The sequence below is a fragment of the Cetorhinus maximus genome, chromosome 23 (genome assembly GCF_964194155.1).
Source record: "Cetorhinus maximus chromosome 23, sCetMax3.hap1.1, whole genome shotgun sequence".
Lineage (NCBI taxonomy): Eukaryota > Metazoa > Chordata > Chondrichthyes > Lamniformes > Cetorhinidae > Cetorhinus > Cetorhinus maximus.
The window spans coordinates 24124691-24139061 of NC_135901.1; the positions used below are offsets into that span (position 1 = coordinate 24124691).

A 14371-nucleotide genomic window follows, 5' to 3' on the forward strand; every position below is an offset into this window, starting at 1 on the left:
TTCCTGTAAGGACTCTATCCCATTCTCTCAGTTCCTTCGCCTCCGTCGCATCTGTTCTGATGATGCTACCTTCAAAAACAGTTCCTCTGACATGTCCTCCTTCTTCCTTAACCAAGGTTTTCCACCCACGGTAGTTGACAGGGCCCTCAACCGTGTCCGGCCCATCTCCCGCGCATCCGCCCTCACGCCTTCTCCTCTCTCCCAGAAACATGATAGGGTCCCCCTTGTCCTCATTTATCACCCCACTAGCCTCCGCATTCAAAGGATCATCCTCCGCCATTTCCGCCAACTCCAGCATGATGCCACCACCAAACACATCTTCCCTTCACCCACCCCCCCCACCCCTGGCAGCATTCCGTAGGGATAGTTCCCTCCGTGACACCCTGGTCCACTCCTCCATCACCCCTTACTCCTCAACCCCCACCTACGGCACCTCCCCATGCAAACGCAAAATATGCAACACCTGCCACTTCACTTCCTCTCTCCTCACCGTCCAAGGGCCCAAACACTTCTTTCAAGTGAAGCAGCATTTCACTTGCATTTCCCCCAACTTAGTCTACTGCATTCGTTGCTCCCAATGCGGTTTCCTCTACATTGGAGAGACCAAACGCAGACTGGGTGACCGCTTTGCAGAACACCTTTGGTCTGTCCGCAAGCATTACCCAGACCTCCCTGTCGCTTGCCATTTTAACACTCCATCCTGCTCTCTTGCCCACATGTCTGTCCTTGGCTTGCTGCATTGTTCCAGTGAAGCTCAACACAAACTGGAGGAACAGCACCTCATCTTCCGAATAGGCACTTTACAGCCTTCTGGACTGAATATTGAGTTCAACAACTTTAGATCTTGAACTCCCTCCTCCATCCCCACCCCCTTTCCATTTCTTCCCCCTCCCTTTTGTTTTTTCCAATAATTTATATAGGTTTTTCTTTTCCCAACTATTTCCATTATTTTTAAATGTATTTCCACCCATCGCTTATTTCTCCCCACCCCCACTAGAGCTACCTTGCTTGTCCTGCTCTCCACTCTTAATTAGCACATTCTTTTAGATAATATCATCACCTTCAACACCTCTTTGATCTTTTGTCTGTGACATGTTTTGGTTATCTCCTCCGATCACTGCTTGCTTGTCCCAAAAACCCCCCACCCTTCTTCCCCCACCCCCCCCCCCCCCCCACTTAAACCAGCTTATATTTCACCCCTTTCCTATTTCTACTTAGTTCTGTTGAAGGGTCATGAGGATTCGAAACGTCAACTTTGCTCTTCTCCGCCGGTGCTGCCAGACCTGCTGAGTTTTTCCAGGTATTTCTGTTTTTGTTTTGGATTTCCAGCATCCGCAGTTTTTTGTTTTTAACAGAAAGATCCAGTTTTCCCCTGGAGTTTGAGACAAATCAGCTTCCAAAATGGTGCAGAGTTTTAGCCAATGAGGGAGATCTGGGCTCAGTCCCGCCCCTCATTCACTCCGATTGGTTAGGGGACCAGCAGCTTCCGCTCCAGTCCCGCCCCCTCTTCCTATTGGTCCACAGCTGCCTTCAACCAGACGGGCAATGTGATATGAAGCATGCGCAGTGCGAGTGACGTTCATGGACAGACGCTTGTTTGTCGCATCTTCAGGCGGTAGGCATTGGACGACACAGTGGCGCTATTAGGGGCCGTGGATGGGCGGGAAGGTTTCATAAACACCCATTGTAGGCGAGAAATTCCAACCAAGAGGCTACCAGCCCCGCGGCTACACCGAGCGGCAGCTATGGGCCCTTCCCCGGTTATGAAACCCGGGTTAACGGTCTCCACCTTTATCGGGGGCAAAGAGCAGTAGGACGCATGCGCAACCGCCATCTTTCTAGGGGGCAACTTGTAGCAGGGCGCATGCGCTTTCATCACTGGCTGCAGGAACATGTGAATGAGGAGCAGGAGCAGACCATTCGGCCCCTCCAGCCTGCTCCACCATTCAATAAGATGATGGCTGAACTGATTGTAACCTAAACCCCACATTCCTGCCAACCCCCGATAAACTTCCACCCTCTTTGCTTTTCAGGAATCTCTGTAGCTCTGCCTTAAAAATAAAAGACTCTGCTTCCACCGCCTTTTGAGGAAGAGAGCTCCCAAGACTCACAACCCTCTGAGAGAAAAAAAAACTCCTCATCAGTGACCCCTAGTTCTCGATTCTCCCATATCCACTCTGTCAAGGCCCCTCAGGATCTTGAACAAAAATGAAAATACCTGGAAAAACTCAGCAGGTCTGACAGCATCTGCGGAGGGGGATACAGTTGCCGTTTCGAGTCCGTATGACCCTTCATCAGACCCGCCCCTCAGGATCTTAAAAGTTTCAATCAAGTCGCCTCTTACTGTCCTAAACTTCAGTGGACACAAGCCTCACCTGTCCAACCTTTCCTCTTAAGGCAAACTGCCCATTCTTGGTATTAATCTCGTAAACCTTCTCTGAACTGCTTCTAATGCAGTTACATCCTTCCTCAAATAAGTAGACCAATACTGTACACTACTCCAGGTGTCTCACGAGTGTCCTGTACAACTGAAGCATAACCTCCCTACTTTTGTATTCGATTTCCCTCACAATAAACAATAACATTCTGTTAGCTTTCCTAATTACTTGCTTACCTGAGAGAATGTTGTGAACTTCTATCCTGGACTGACAGGGATAGATTTTGTAAACTCCCTTTCCAGGGGTTTAGATGGGAAGGATTTACACACAGCAAACTCAAATCGAGAGATATGTTTGTCATCTCTGATATAGGTCTTTAAAATTCTGATTGGGTTGGGCAGGTAATGTGGACAGAATGTTTCCACTTGTAGGTCAAACCAAGACTGGGGGCCATGAACACACAATATATATGAATAAATCCAAGAAGAACACAGGAGATATATGTTTCCTCAGACAGCTATGAAAATGTGGAACTCACTACTACTGGATGTGGTCGAGAAAAATAACAGATACTTTTAAAAGGAAACAAGACGAGAACATGGGAGAAAAGGGATTAGAAAGATGAGCTGAAAGCCTGAGATGGGGTTAACAGAATGGGGGAGACTTGTGTGGACTAGAAACTCCAGTACAAACTAGATAGACTGAATGGCCTGTTTGTATCATGTGTATTCTATGTAAATCTTTGTAACTTACTTTACAGGATAATAGAGGAGGAGGATTTGCAGTCAGGAAAAGCAAACCAAAACTCACATCTGACAGGGTCAATCAGTTCATTGGAATCTGAAGATTCGTGCATCTGAAGGGATTTAATTGACTGCCTCAGCTGGAAACTGGTGAGAGGCTGTTCACCTGCTCCTCCTGTGGGAAGGGATTGATACAGCTGGTAAACATGCTGACACGACACAAACTCACAATAGCAAGAGACCGTTCACCTGCTCCATGTGTGGGAAGAGATTCATGTGTTCATCCAACCTGCTGGCACACCAGCTCAATCACATTGATAAGGATCCTCTTCAATACTCTGACTCTGAGAAAAGCTTTGAAATCTCTGAGGAACTGGTCCAACACCAGCGAGTTCACACTGACGAGAGACCGTTCAGCTGCTCCCACTGCGGGAAGAGGTTCAGGCTGTCCTCCCGCCTTGCGGAGCACCAGCTCCTTCACACACACGAGAGGCCGTTCAGCTGCTCTCACTCTGGGGAGTCGTTCAGTGAGTCAGTGCATCTCACTGAGCACCAGCCAGTTCACACCAAGGACAGAACGTTCAGCTGCTCCCAGTGTGGGAAGAGATTTGCTCAGTCCTCCCACTACACTGAGCATCAATTGGTTCACTCAGAAAAGAGACCCTTTAAATGTACTGAATGTGAGAAGACCTTCAAAAGAAGCATTAATTTTCTGAGACACCAGCGCATTCACACTGGGGAGAGGCCATTCCCCTGCTCCGTGTGTGGGAAGAGATTCACTCATTCAATTCACCTTCTGACACACAAGCATGTTCACACCAGGGAGAGGCCTTGCCTCTGCTCTGTGTGTGGGAAGACATTCACTCAATTTTCACACCTTTTGACACACGAGAGTATTCACACTGGAGAGAGGCCGTTCACCTCCTCCACGTGTAAGAAGGGATTCGTTCAGCCAGCTGACCTGCTGAAGCACCATTGGGTGCACACTGGGGAGAGGCCATTCACCTGCTCGGTGTGTGGGAAGGGATTCACTCGGTCCTGCTATCTGCTGAAGCACCAGCGAGTTCACACCGGGGAGAGGCCGTTCCTCTGTTCCATGTGTGGGAAGAGTTTCCCTCGTTCATCCTACCTTGTGATACATGAGCGAGTTCACACCGGGGAGAGGCCGTACCTTTGCCCCGTGTGCAAGAAGAGATTTACTTGTTTACAACACCTGCTGAGACACCGGACTGTTCACACTGGGGAGAGGGCGTTCACCTGCCCTGTGTGTGGGAAGGGTTTCCCTGAGTCATCTAGCCTCCAGAGACACCGATGCACTCACACCGAGGACAGGCCGTTCACCTGCTCCATTTGTGGCAAGAGGTTCGCTCAGTTGTCCTACTACACTGAACACCAGCGCGTTCACTCTGATAAGAGACCTTTTCAATGTTCTGAATGCAGGAAGAGCTTTAAAAGAAGCAATGACCTGCTGAAACACCACACCCACACTGGGGAGAGGCTGTTCACCTGCTCCGAGTGTGGGAAGGGATTCATTGATTCATCCCGCCTGCTGAGACACCAGCGAGTTCACACTGGGGCAAAACCGTTCACCTGCTCTGTGTGTGAGAAGCGATTTACCCAGTCTTACAGCCTGCTGAAACATAAGCGGCTTCACATGTTACCGACAAAGTTAGAATCGGTTGTTGCTGCTAAGAATCACGTCCAGGACTGAACATTTTCTCCTTTCTAACTTTAGATTATTTCAGTTCTCAGACATTCAGTTACTCTCAAGGACAAGTCCCAGCTCCCCATACCTTCCCGAGTGTCTCTCCTAGCCTTGAGATCCAGGGAAGGTATCAGTAACATGCACTGGATCAGGAAACCCAAACTCAGCCTGTTAATCAGTTCAGCTACTGGACATGGTGTGGGTCCCACAGCATCTCTCTCACCTTTGATGTGTGAATAGAGCATCACATCTGTAAACATGGTTTAAAATGAAATCCACTCAGTAAATGTATTGGAGAGGAGCCTGCAGGCTGATGAGACTCTGTTAAACTGTCAGTGTGCTCCTGTACTGCTCTGTGTTTTGCCTGTAATGAAAAATGCCTGAACCTTTGTCCCAGTGGAACCTTTGCTGTTATGAAATGAGGGTATATATTAACGAGCCTCACATCCTCACTCATGTCTGCTGCAATTGTGTAGAAAGAGGATGTGTAAAGAGCTGATCTTTCTCTGGAGATGTAAACCAAGGAAACGGTATCTGTGTGTGATAGTGACACAGCCTTGTGCTCACACTCAGAACAATGCACAGATATCCTTGTGGTTATGGTTTGAGCAGGGTCAGATCACGAACGAAGTGAACAAGTTAAATATAAATATCTCGAGTGTAGCTGCCGCTTGTTAGATCAGAGCTGGGGAGAAGGGAACTCTGAATCCACTGTATTATCTCTTTCTCTGGATCGGGTAACTACGTTTTTTGAATATAATGGTATTTTATTCATGAAATATATTCACAGCTCAAAGGCTGAATTGTAACTTACATCAAAAAAATTCATAACATTTAAAATATAGACTAAATAATCAAGTTAAAAACATGGAAACGTGACAATCATGTAATGATAAAAATAGATAAATTCAGCAGCTAACAGGGAAGTGGTGAACATGATATTAAAAGAAGGAATATTGAATTAAAATCATATTAAAATTACAGACCAATACACTATTCCTATATTACAGGCTCTGAAGAAAAAATGATGACATTTATAAGTACTTCATTGAGGACTGGAATCATGTAAGGAATTACTCTGTCTATATGATTGCAGTGCTGTTAATAAAGTCAGGAAAAGACAATCTGTTGTTGTGAGCTTGATTATCTGGTGTCTGAAACCACAAGATTCAATATTTAGAGTCAACAAGATGAACAAGGAAATACGTCACAGCCCAATATTCCAGCTCGATATTCACAGGAGAAAGTCTTATCTAACACCTGGAATGGACAGAACAGAGAAAGATCCCAACTGTAAGAAACCCTCAAATCATTTGTAAATATCATTCAAATGTTGACAGATTCCAACCGTCAGTTTCCATTACATTGAAGTCAGTGGAAGGTGAGAGAGGTTAAAGTTTCCGTATATAAACACAACTTGATGTTGTCATCGCTTTACATTGATAGAATCAGGAGTGTCACATAAAACATTTTAAATCCTCATCATAATTACCATCATTTTCAGGCTTGAAACTTAAACCTGTTTCACATTCAGTCTGGAATAGATCACAGTTTACACCAATCTCTGATTTGACAGCACGTTTCCAGTATTCACCATTGTTCTTCCTGACTCTAAACACAGTTGCAAAGGAGCCTTCTGTTCTGTGTCTAGGAGCTCTGAACATTGGAAGAGTGTGGTTGGGCCACATTTCTTACACACCTCAGAATTAACCTGCAAGTTCAGTCCTGGGTATAACTAACAACAGCAATAACAGAATCCAACTCCTGCAGTCAGTTGTGAACTCGCTGGTGTCTCACCAGGTGGGATGACTGAGTGAATCCTTCCCACACACAGAGCAGGTGAACAGCTTCTCCCCAGCATGAATTTGCTGATGTTTCAGAAGATGGTATGACTGAGTGAATCCCTTCCCACATGTGGAGCAAGTGAACGGCCTCTCCCCAGTTTGAACTCGCTGGTGTGTCATTAGGTCAGATGACTGAGTGAATCCCTTCCCACATGTGGAGCAAGTGAACGGCCTCTCCCCAGTTTGAACTCGCTGTTGTGTCATTAGGTCAGATGAATAAGTGAATCCCTTCCCACACATGGAGCAGGTGAATGGCCTCTCCCCAGTGTGAACTCACTGGTGTGTCAGAAGGTGAGATGACCGAGTGAATCCCTTTCCACACTCGGAGCAGGTGAATGGCCACTCCCCACTGTGAAGTCGCTGCTGTGTTCGCAGATACTTCTTGCTTTTAAAGCTCTTCTCACAGTCAGAACATTTAAAAGGTCTCTGATCACTGTGTACAAGTTGATGTTCAGTAAGACGGGATGAGTGAATCCCTTCCCACAGACAGAACAGGTGAATGGACTCTTCCCAGTGTGAACTTGCTCATGCGCCAGCACGTCAGATGAGTAAGCCAATGCCTTCCCACACACACAACACCTGAACGGTTGTTCCCCGGTGTGAACTCACTGGCGTGTCAACATACTGGATAACTGAGTGAATCTCTTCCCACATAGAGAGCAGGCGAACGGTTTCTCCCCAGTGTGACTGCGTCGATGAGTTTCCAGCTTTGATGGAGAAATGAATCCCTTCCCACAGTCCCCACATTTCCATGATTTCTCAGCAGTCCTGGTGTCCTCCTGTATCTCCAGGTTGGACGATCAGTTGAAGCTTCATCCTCACACAACACCTGTATGGTTTCTTCCTGCCGCGAATGGTGATGTTTTTCAGGCTGTTTAACTGGTTAAAGCTCTTTCCACAGCCAGTTCACTGCAACACTCTCACTTGGGTGTGTGAATATCTCGGTTCTTTTCCCCCTGTAAAATGAGTTTACCAGAGTTATCATTGTAAACACAGGATAGAAATTCAGAACAGAAAATTCTAGTTTCCTCTTTCATTCCCCCAAATCTATAAATCTCTGTCCCACACGCTCCTCTCCCTCTCTGCTCATTGTTCCAGATGGAGTGTCCAGTCTCCTAATTATTGTTTTCTCCTCTCCAGATTCTCTCTCCTCCTGTCCTTAAACTGGTGACTCAGGTTGTGGATCAATTCCACTCCTTCACTTTAATTCCACCAAATACTTTGGGTCACAACAGCAAATTATCTTTCATGTATCTATTAGTAATTTTAAATAAACAGAAATAACCACCTTTTCCCAATTGGGCTTTTGGTTCAGGTGGATGCCGAAGAGAAGCCGGGAGCGACAGATAGAGATTCCGGACCAATAGGAAGAGAGGGGGCGTGGCTGGAGGACGAGAGAGAACAGTTTGTCCGCCAACCAATCGGAGTGAATGAGGGGCGGGGCCTTATCCTACTGGCAAGAGCCTCGCGCAGGCGCGGTGCAGGGCACTGAGTGGCGCGTGCGCAGTCCGGGTGCTGGAGCAGGATGCAGGCGGTGCTGTGGCATCAACGGGGTGAGAATTGACCCCGGACAGGAGAGGAATAGAGCCAGTGGGTGGACTGAAAGGCTTCACAAGTATCTTTTGTATGTCTCAGGATCCGAATAAGAATCTAGAGGTTCCGCGTTTTGACCAAACGCAGCAATAGCTGTGGGGCATCCGATGACAGCCCCGGGTTAACGGCCGCCATCTTGACAGCAGGAAAGTGCAGGAATGCGCATGCGCGGTCATCCCTGTCCCTGTCAGGAGGAGAGAATGTTGTGCATTTCTATCCTGGACTGACAGGGATGTATTTTGGAAACTCCTTTTACAGGGGATTAAATGGGAAAAGATTTCAGGTATCAGTGTGATTGGAATAGCACCGAGATATTCAAAATCCTGGTCAGATCACACCTGGAGAACTGTGTGAGAGTTCTGGGCATCACAGCGTAAAAGGACATGCTGTGTAGGCCTTGGAGGAAGTGCAGATTTACCTTAATGACATAAAAGCAAAACACTGGGGATGCTAAGTTTGGAATGAAAACAGAAATTCTCGAAAAACTCAGCAGGTCTGGCGGCATACGTGGTGAGAGAAACAGAGTTAACGTTTCGAATCCAAAATGACTGTTCTCCAGTTCCAGCATTTTCTGTTTTATTTACCTTACCTGAACCCAGACTCCAAGGGTTCAATTAGGATGAGTTACATAAATCAGTTATTATGGCACAGAAAGGCCATTCCTCCCATCAAGTCCATGCTGGCTCTCGACAAAGCAATCGAGTCAGCCTCATTTTCCCTTCTCTATACTTAAACCCGACACGTTTATTTCCCTCAAGTGTGTGTCTCGGTTCATTTCTAAAATCATTGATGAACTATGCTTCCACCACTCTCATTGGTACCGAGTGCTGAGTATTCCCACTCACTGTGAAAAAAAATTCTTCCCGATATCTCCCTTGTATCCCTTGCCAAAACCTTAAATGTGCTCCCTAATCCTTGTACCGTCACCTAATGGAAACAGCTTTTCCCTTGTACATTTCATCTAAATCTGTCAAAATCTTGTGCACCTCTATCAAATCTCCCCTCAGCTTTTGGTCCAAGGAGAAACCCAGCTTCTCCAAACTAACCTTGTAGCTAAATTCTATTTTCCCTGGAACCATTCTGGTAAATCTACCATGCATCCTCTCATTGAGCCTCATATCCTCCTTAAGGTGTGGTGAACAGAACTGACACAAGAATCTTCTTCTGACCTAACCGGAGCTTTATAAATTTTCAGCATATTTTCCCTACTTTTGTACTCAATGCCTGTATTTATGAAGCCCAAAATCCCATATATTTTCCTAACTGCTCTCTCAGTCTGGCATGCCACCTTCAAAGATCTGTGTACGTGAACTCTCAGGTCTCTTTGTCCCTGAACACTCTTTAGAACTGTACCATGAAGTGTATATTGCCTCTCCCTATTCCTTCTACCAGAATTCATCACCTCATTGTGAGTTCTGAAGAAGAATCATATTAGACTCAAAATGTTAACTCTGTTTCTCTCTCCACAGATTCTGCCATACCTGCTGAGTTTTTCCAGCACTTTCTCTTTTTACCTCATTTGAAGGTTATATTCCCTGGAATTTAGAAGATTAAGAAGTGATTTGATCAAAGCTTTCAGGATGTTAATTGGAACTGGTAGGGTAGATAGAGAGAAATGACTCCCACTGTTGGGGAATCTAGGACGAGGGGACGTAGTCTGAAAGTTGGTGTCAGATTTTTCAGGAGTGAATTTGGAAACACTTCTCCATGGAAGCTCAGTAGAAATTAGGAGCTCTACTCATCAAATGGCAGTTCATGCCAGGTCAATGTTAATTTTAAACCTGACACTGATGAATCATTGCTAATCAAAGGTATTAAGGGGCATGGGGCAAAGTGTCACTGATCAGCCATCATCTCATTTCATGGTGGAACAGGCTCGAGGAGCTAAATGGCCAAATCTTAGAATCATAGAAACTTACAGCACAGAAGGAGACCATTCAACCCTTTGTACTTGTGCTGTCTCTTTGAAAGCGCAGTCATGTTTAGACCAACACATCCACTTTCTGTTTGTAACCCTGTGAGTTCCTCATTCCCAAATCCCTGTCAACTTCCTTTTAAAATTCCTTATAGGATCAGATTCCAGCACCTTTTCAGGTCGAGAGTTCCAGATCCTGACAACCCTCTGTCAGTGCAGAAACTGCTGAATCCGATATTGAGTCTGGAAGGTTGTTAAGTGCCAGATTGAAAGATGAGCTGCTGTTCCTCGAGCTCCCATTGGAACAGTTCAGGAGGCCAAGGACAGAGAGGTCAGAGTGGGAGTGGGGCAGAGAATTAAAATGACAAGTGACTGGAAACTCAGGGTCAAGTTCACAGACTGAACCGAGGTTGTTCCACAAAGTGATCACCCAATCTGTGTTTGATCTTCCCAATGTAGAGCAGACCACATGGTCAGCACTGAATACAGAAACTAAATTGCAAGAAGTACAAGTAAATCACTGTTTGGTTTCATGGTTAAAAATCTTGGGAACAGCCTGAAGAAAGATTCTTTATTTGAAGAGTAAAGATTGCAAAGTCAAGCAAACTGATCATCAGAATATTAAATTCTATTCCAGTTATAAGGATTTTTAATATCAATAGAAATGAACCCTATGTGTCCGAATGAACACGGTTCAGTCCTGGATGTGATTAATCCAGCAGAGTCCAAGCCCTGCAGTCACTGATGAACCGGCTGGTGTTTCAGCAGTTGGGATGATCAATTAAATCACTTCTCACACACGGAGAAGGTGAACGGTCTCTGCCCAGTATGAACTCAATATTGTCTGTATTGGACATGATGGTTTTCCGATGTACCAGCTGCCCTTGTCTTTCTGGTTGGTGGGGTTTGTTGGTTTGGGAAATTCTGTTAAAATTCTGCTTGAGGTGCAGATGGATGAAGTCCATCTCCTTTTCCCCTCTTCCAACTCTCTTTCTCTCTCTGTCTCTCACTCTCTCCTACCATAAAGGTCAGAGGCTTGTGTAGGCCCAGACTGGGTGGCAGGTTCCCTTCCCTGAAGGACATTAGTGAACCTGTTGGATTTTTAGGACAATCAATACTTTTTCTTGTTTTAAATTCATTTTACAGGATATCGGAAAGGGAGGATTTGGAAGTGAGAACCAAGCATCGGATCAAGGCCTGACAGATACACTCAAATCATCAGGACCTGAATACCATTGGATTTTGAACATGGAAGGAAAAAGCACCGTTCATAGTGAGGAGAAACTGTACACGTGTTCTGTGTGTGGATGAAGATTCAGCCAATCATCTGGCCTTTCGAAACACAAGTGCAGTCATGACCGGGTGAATCGTTGGAAATGTGGGGACTGTGGGAAAGGATTTAATTACCCATCTGAGCTGGAAACTCATCAGCGCAGTCACACCAGGGAGAGGCCGTTCACGTGTCCCGTCTGTGAGAAGGGATTCACTTGTTCATCTACCCTGCTGACACACCAGCGAGTTCACACTGGGGAGAGACCTTTTAAATGCCCAGACTGCGGGGAGTATTATAAAAGTTCTGGGGAAGTAATGCACCATCAACGTATTCACACTGACGAGAGACCATTCAGGTGCTCTCACTGTGGGTCAGCGTTCAGGCAATCATCCGAACTCACTGTACATCAGCGCATTCACGCTGGAGAGAGACCGTTCACTTGCTCCGAGTGTGGGAAGGGATTCATTCAGTTATCCCACCTGCTGACACACCATCTAGTTCACACTGGGGAGAGGCCATTCACCTGCTCCAAGTGTGGGAAGGGATTCACGTGTTCATCTCACCTGCTGACACACCAGCACAGTCACACTGGTGAGCGGCCATTCACCTGCTCTGAGTTTGGGAAGAGATTCACTCAGTCATCTGCCCTGCTAAAACATCAGCGAGTTCACAATGGGGAGAAGTTGTTCACTTGCTCTGAGTGTGGGAAGGGTTTCACTCAGTCATCCAACCTGCTGACACACTGGCGGGTTCACAATGGGGAGAGACCATTCACCTGCTCTGAGTGTGGAAAGGGATTCACTCAGTCATCCACGCTGCTGAGACACCAGCGAGTTCACAAGTAACGAGAGTGATGGAATTTTGCGACTGAATCATGTTCATTGGGGTCTGTTTCTGCTGATGTTAATGAATTCCAGCCCAGTTATAGAACATAAGAAATAGGAACAGTAGACCATTCGGCCCCTCGAACCTGCTCCACCATTCAATAAGATCATGGCTGATCTTCTTGTGTTTCGATTTTCACATTCCCATCTAACCCTGATAACCTTTGATTCCCACCTTTGATTCCCATATTATGGATAAAAGTCAAATAAATCAGCTTTGTGTAAAACACAAAATGTGTTGAGTCTTTTAAATGTTTCTAACACAAGTTAGTTTATTTTGAAGGGCTCTCCCATTCCCCTATCTCCTCAGTTCTCACCTCCAACAACAAGTGTGAGGAACTCATGGAGCTTCATTATAACTAAGATTGAGACAATCCGATCAGCTGTCCCTGCTGCTTCCCTCCCTTCCAATAGCCCACTGGGACAAACTGTCTCTTACGTTCTCCTGTCCTGGGCCTGAATTCACAACTTTCTCTAGTTTCCCTGCGACCTCCCCTCAGGCAGGTTTCCTTTGGCCTCTCCAGGTTGGATGATTAGACAATCAGTTGAAGCCTCGTCCACAGACAAAGCACAGAGCCCAGAGTGAGACTGGGGTGGGGGAGGTGTAAGAGTTGTGGGAGCTAGGGAGGGGCAGGGGATGGTTAACAGTTGTGAGAATGCAGGGGGTTGAGTTGTTTGAGCTGGGGAGGAGGGTGTGGAGCAGTCATTTTTTCACTGGTCTTTACAATGGAGGCAGTGATGGGGCCTCAGACCTCATTCTCTGGACACGTGAATAATCACAAGAAAAGAAACACTCGTAATGGAGCCTCGAACCCGATGGCAGGACTGTCCCAGCTGAGTCTCCGCTCCACAGCTGCTATTGCTGCCCCAGAGGACATGACAGCAACTCCTCAGCGTGCAACCTCCCCAGGGATTATGACCCACAGTTTGGGAACCCCTGCTGTAAGGTCTTGTCAACATTTTTTGTTTGAGTTTTCTGTCTGCAAATCCTCTCCCTCTCCTATCCTGCAAAAGGAAAGGTTGGACAGGCTAGGCTTGTATCTTCTGGAGTTTAGAAGAGTAAGAGGCTACTTGATGGAAACATATAAGATCCTGAGGGGTCTTGACAGGGTCGTTGTGGAGAGGATGTTTCCTCTTGTGGGAGAATCTAGAACTAGGGGTCACAGTTTAAAATTAAGGGGTCGCCCATTGAAGACAGAAATGGAGAGATTATTAAGAGCAAAAGTGAGTATTTTGGAACTCTCTTCCTCAAAAGGCAGTGGAAACAGAGTCTTTGAATATTTTTAAGGTATAGATAGATTAATTCTTGGTAAACGAGAGTGGAAGGTTATTGGGGTAGGTGGGAATGTGGAGATGAGGTTACAATCAGATCAGCCATGAACTTATTGAATGGTGGAGTAGGCTGAGGGGCCGAGTGGCCTCACTCCTGCTCCTAATTTGTCTGTTTGTCCAACAACAAGTGTGAGGAGCTCATGGAGCTTCTTTGTCACTAAGATTGAGATAATCTGATCAGCTGCCTCTGCTGCTTCCCTCCCTTCCACTAACCCACTGGGCTGAACTGCCTCTAATTTTCATCCTTGCCCGAGACCTGAACTCACATCTTTCTTTAGTTTTTCTCCCATCTCCCCTCCTGCCCTCTCAGGGCTCATCTTCTCCATGAATCCCACCTTCTGCTCCATCGACCCTATTCCCACTAAACTGCTGATCAGCCAACTTCCCCATGTTCACTGACTTTATTAATGGTTCTCTCTCTCAGGTACTGTCCTGCTCTCCTTCAAATTTGCCATCATCAGCCCCTCCTCAAAAAACAAATCCTTGACTCCCCCGTCCTTTCACTGACCCACCTGCAGGCTTTCTTTCCTCTCCAATGTCCTTGAACCAAAGTCCCAAATCCATGCCCACCTTTCTTGGACATCCATGTCTGAATCCCTCCAATCAGGTTTCTGCCCCTGTCACAGTGCTGAAACAGCTCTTATCAAAGTCACAAATTACATCCTATGTGACTGTGAGAAAGATAAACTTTCCCTTCTCGACTT

The 14371-nt window shown here is 46.2% G+C and overlaps 5 protein-coding genes across 5 annotated transcripts in view; 4 read left to right on the top strand and 1 right to left on the bottom strand.

The window, feature by feature from the left end:
• Positions 1–14371, top strand: part of LOC144697392 (uncharacterized) — a 558602-nt gene that overhangs the window by 351634 nt on the left and 192597 nt on the right. The window lies entirely within an intron of this gene.
• On the top strand, positions 1582–4845 carry LOC144698437 (uncharacterized). The gene is made up of 2 exons (XM_078570378.1): positions 1582–1615; positions 3307–4845. Exons 1-2 carry the CDS (start codon positions 1582–1584, stop codon positions 4830–4832), a joined length of 1560 nt encoding a protein of 519 aa, XP_078426504.1. The 3' UTR covers positions 4833–4845.
• LOC144697427 (uncharacterized) overlaps positions 4845–14371 on the bottom strand; it is an 87418-nt gene continuing 77891 nt past the window's right edge. Inside the window, exon 5 of the mRNA XM_078569403.1 lies at positions 4845–6932. Within this exon, the coding sequence (XP_078425529.1) occupies positions 6620–6932 (313 nt within the window). The 3' untranslated portion in view covers positions 4845–6619. The remainder of the gene's footprint in view (positions 6933–14371) is intronic.
• Positions 8197–14371, top strand: part of LOC144697062 (uncharacterized) — a 464933-nt gene continuing 458758 nt past the window's right edge. The window contains exon 1 of the mRNA XM_078568857.1: positions 8197–8294. The gene's annotated coding sequence lies outside the window, so the exon portion shown is untranslated. The remainder of the gene's footprint in view (positions 8295–14371) is intronic.
• Positions 10711–12569, top strand: LOC144698438 (uncharacterized). The gene is made up of 2 exons (XM_078570379.1): positions 10711–10760; positions 11492–12569. Exons 1-2 carry the CDS (start codon positions 10711–10713, stop codon positions 12294–12296), a joined length of 855 nt encoding a protein of 284 aa, XP_078426505.1. The 3' UTR covers positions 12297–12569.

Coding starts and splice junctions, on each gene's coding strand:
- LOC144698437 (XM_078570378.1), top strand. CDS start 1,582: ATGGACAGACGCTTGTTTGTCGCATCTTCAGGCG. Junction 1,616..3,306: donor GTTTGTCGCATCTTCAGGCG/GTAGGCATTGGA, acceptor TCCTGTGGGAAG/GGATTGATACAGCTGGTAAA.
- LOC144698438 (XM_078570379.1), top strand. CDS start 10,711: ATGGTTAAAAATCTTGGGAACAGCCTGAAGAAAGATTCTTTATTTGAA. Junction 10,761..11,491: donor AAAGATTCTTTATTTGAAGA/GTAAAGATTGCA, acceptor GTGTGGATGAAG/ATTCAGCCAATCATCTGGCC.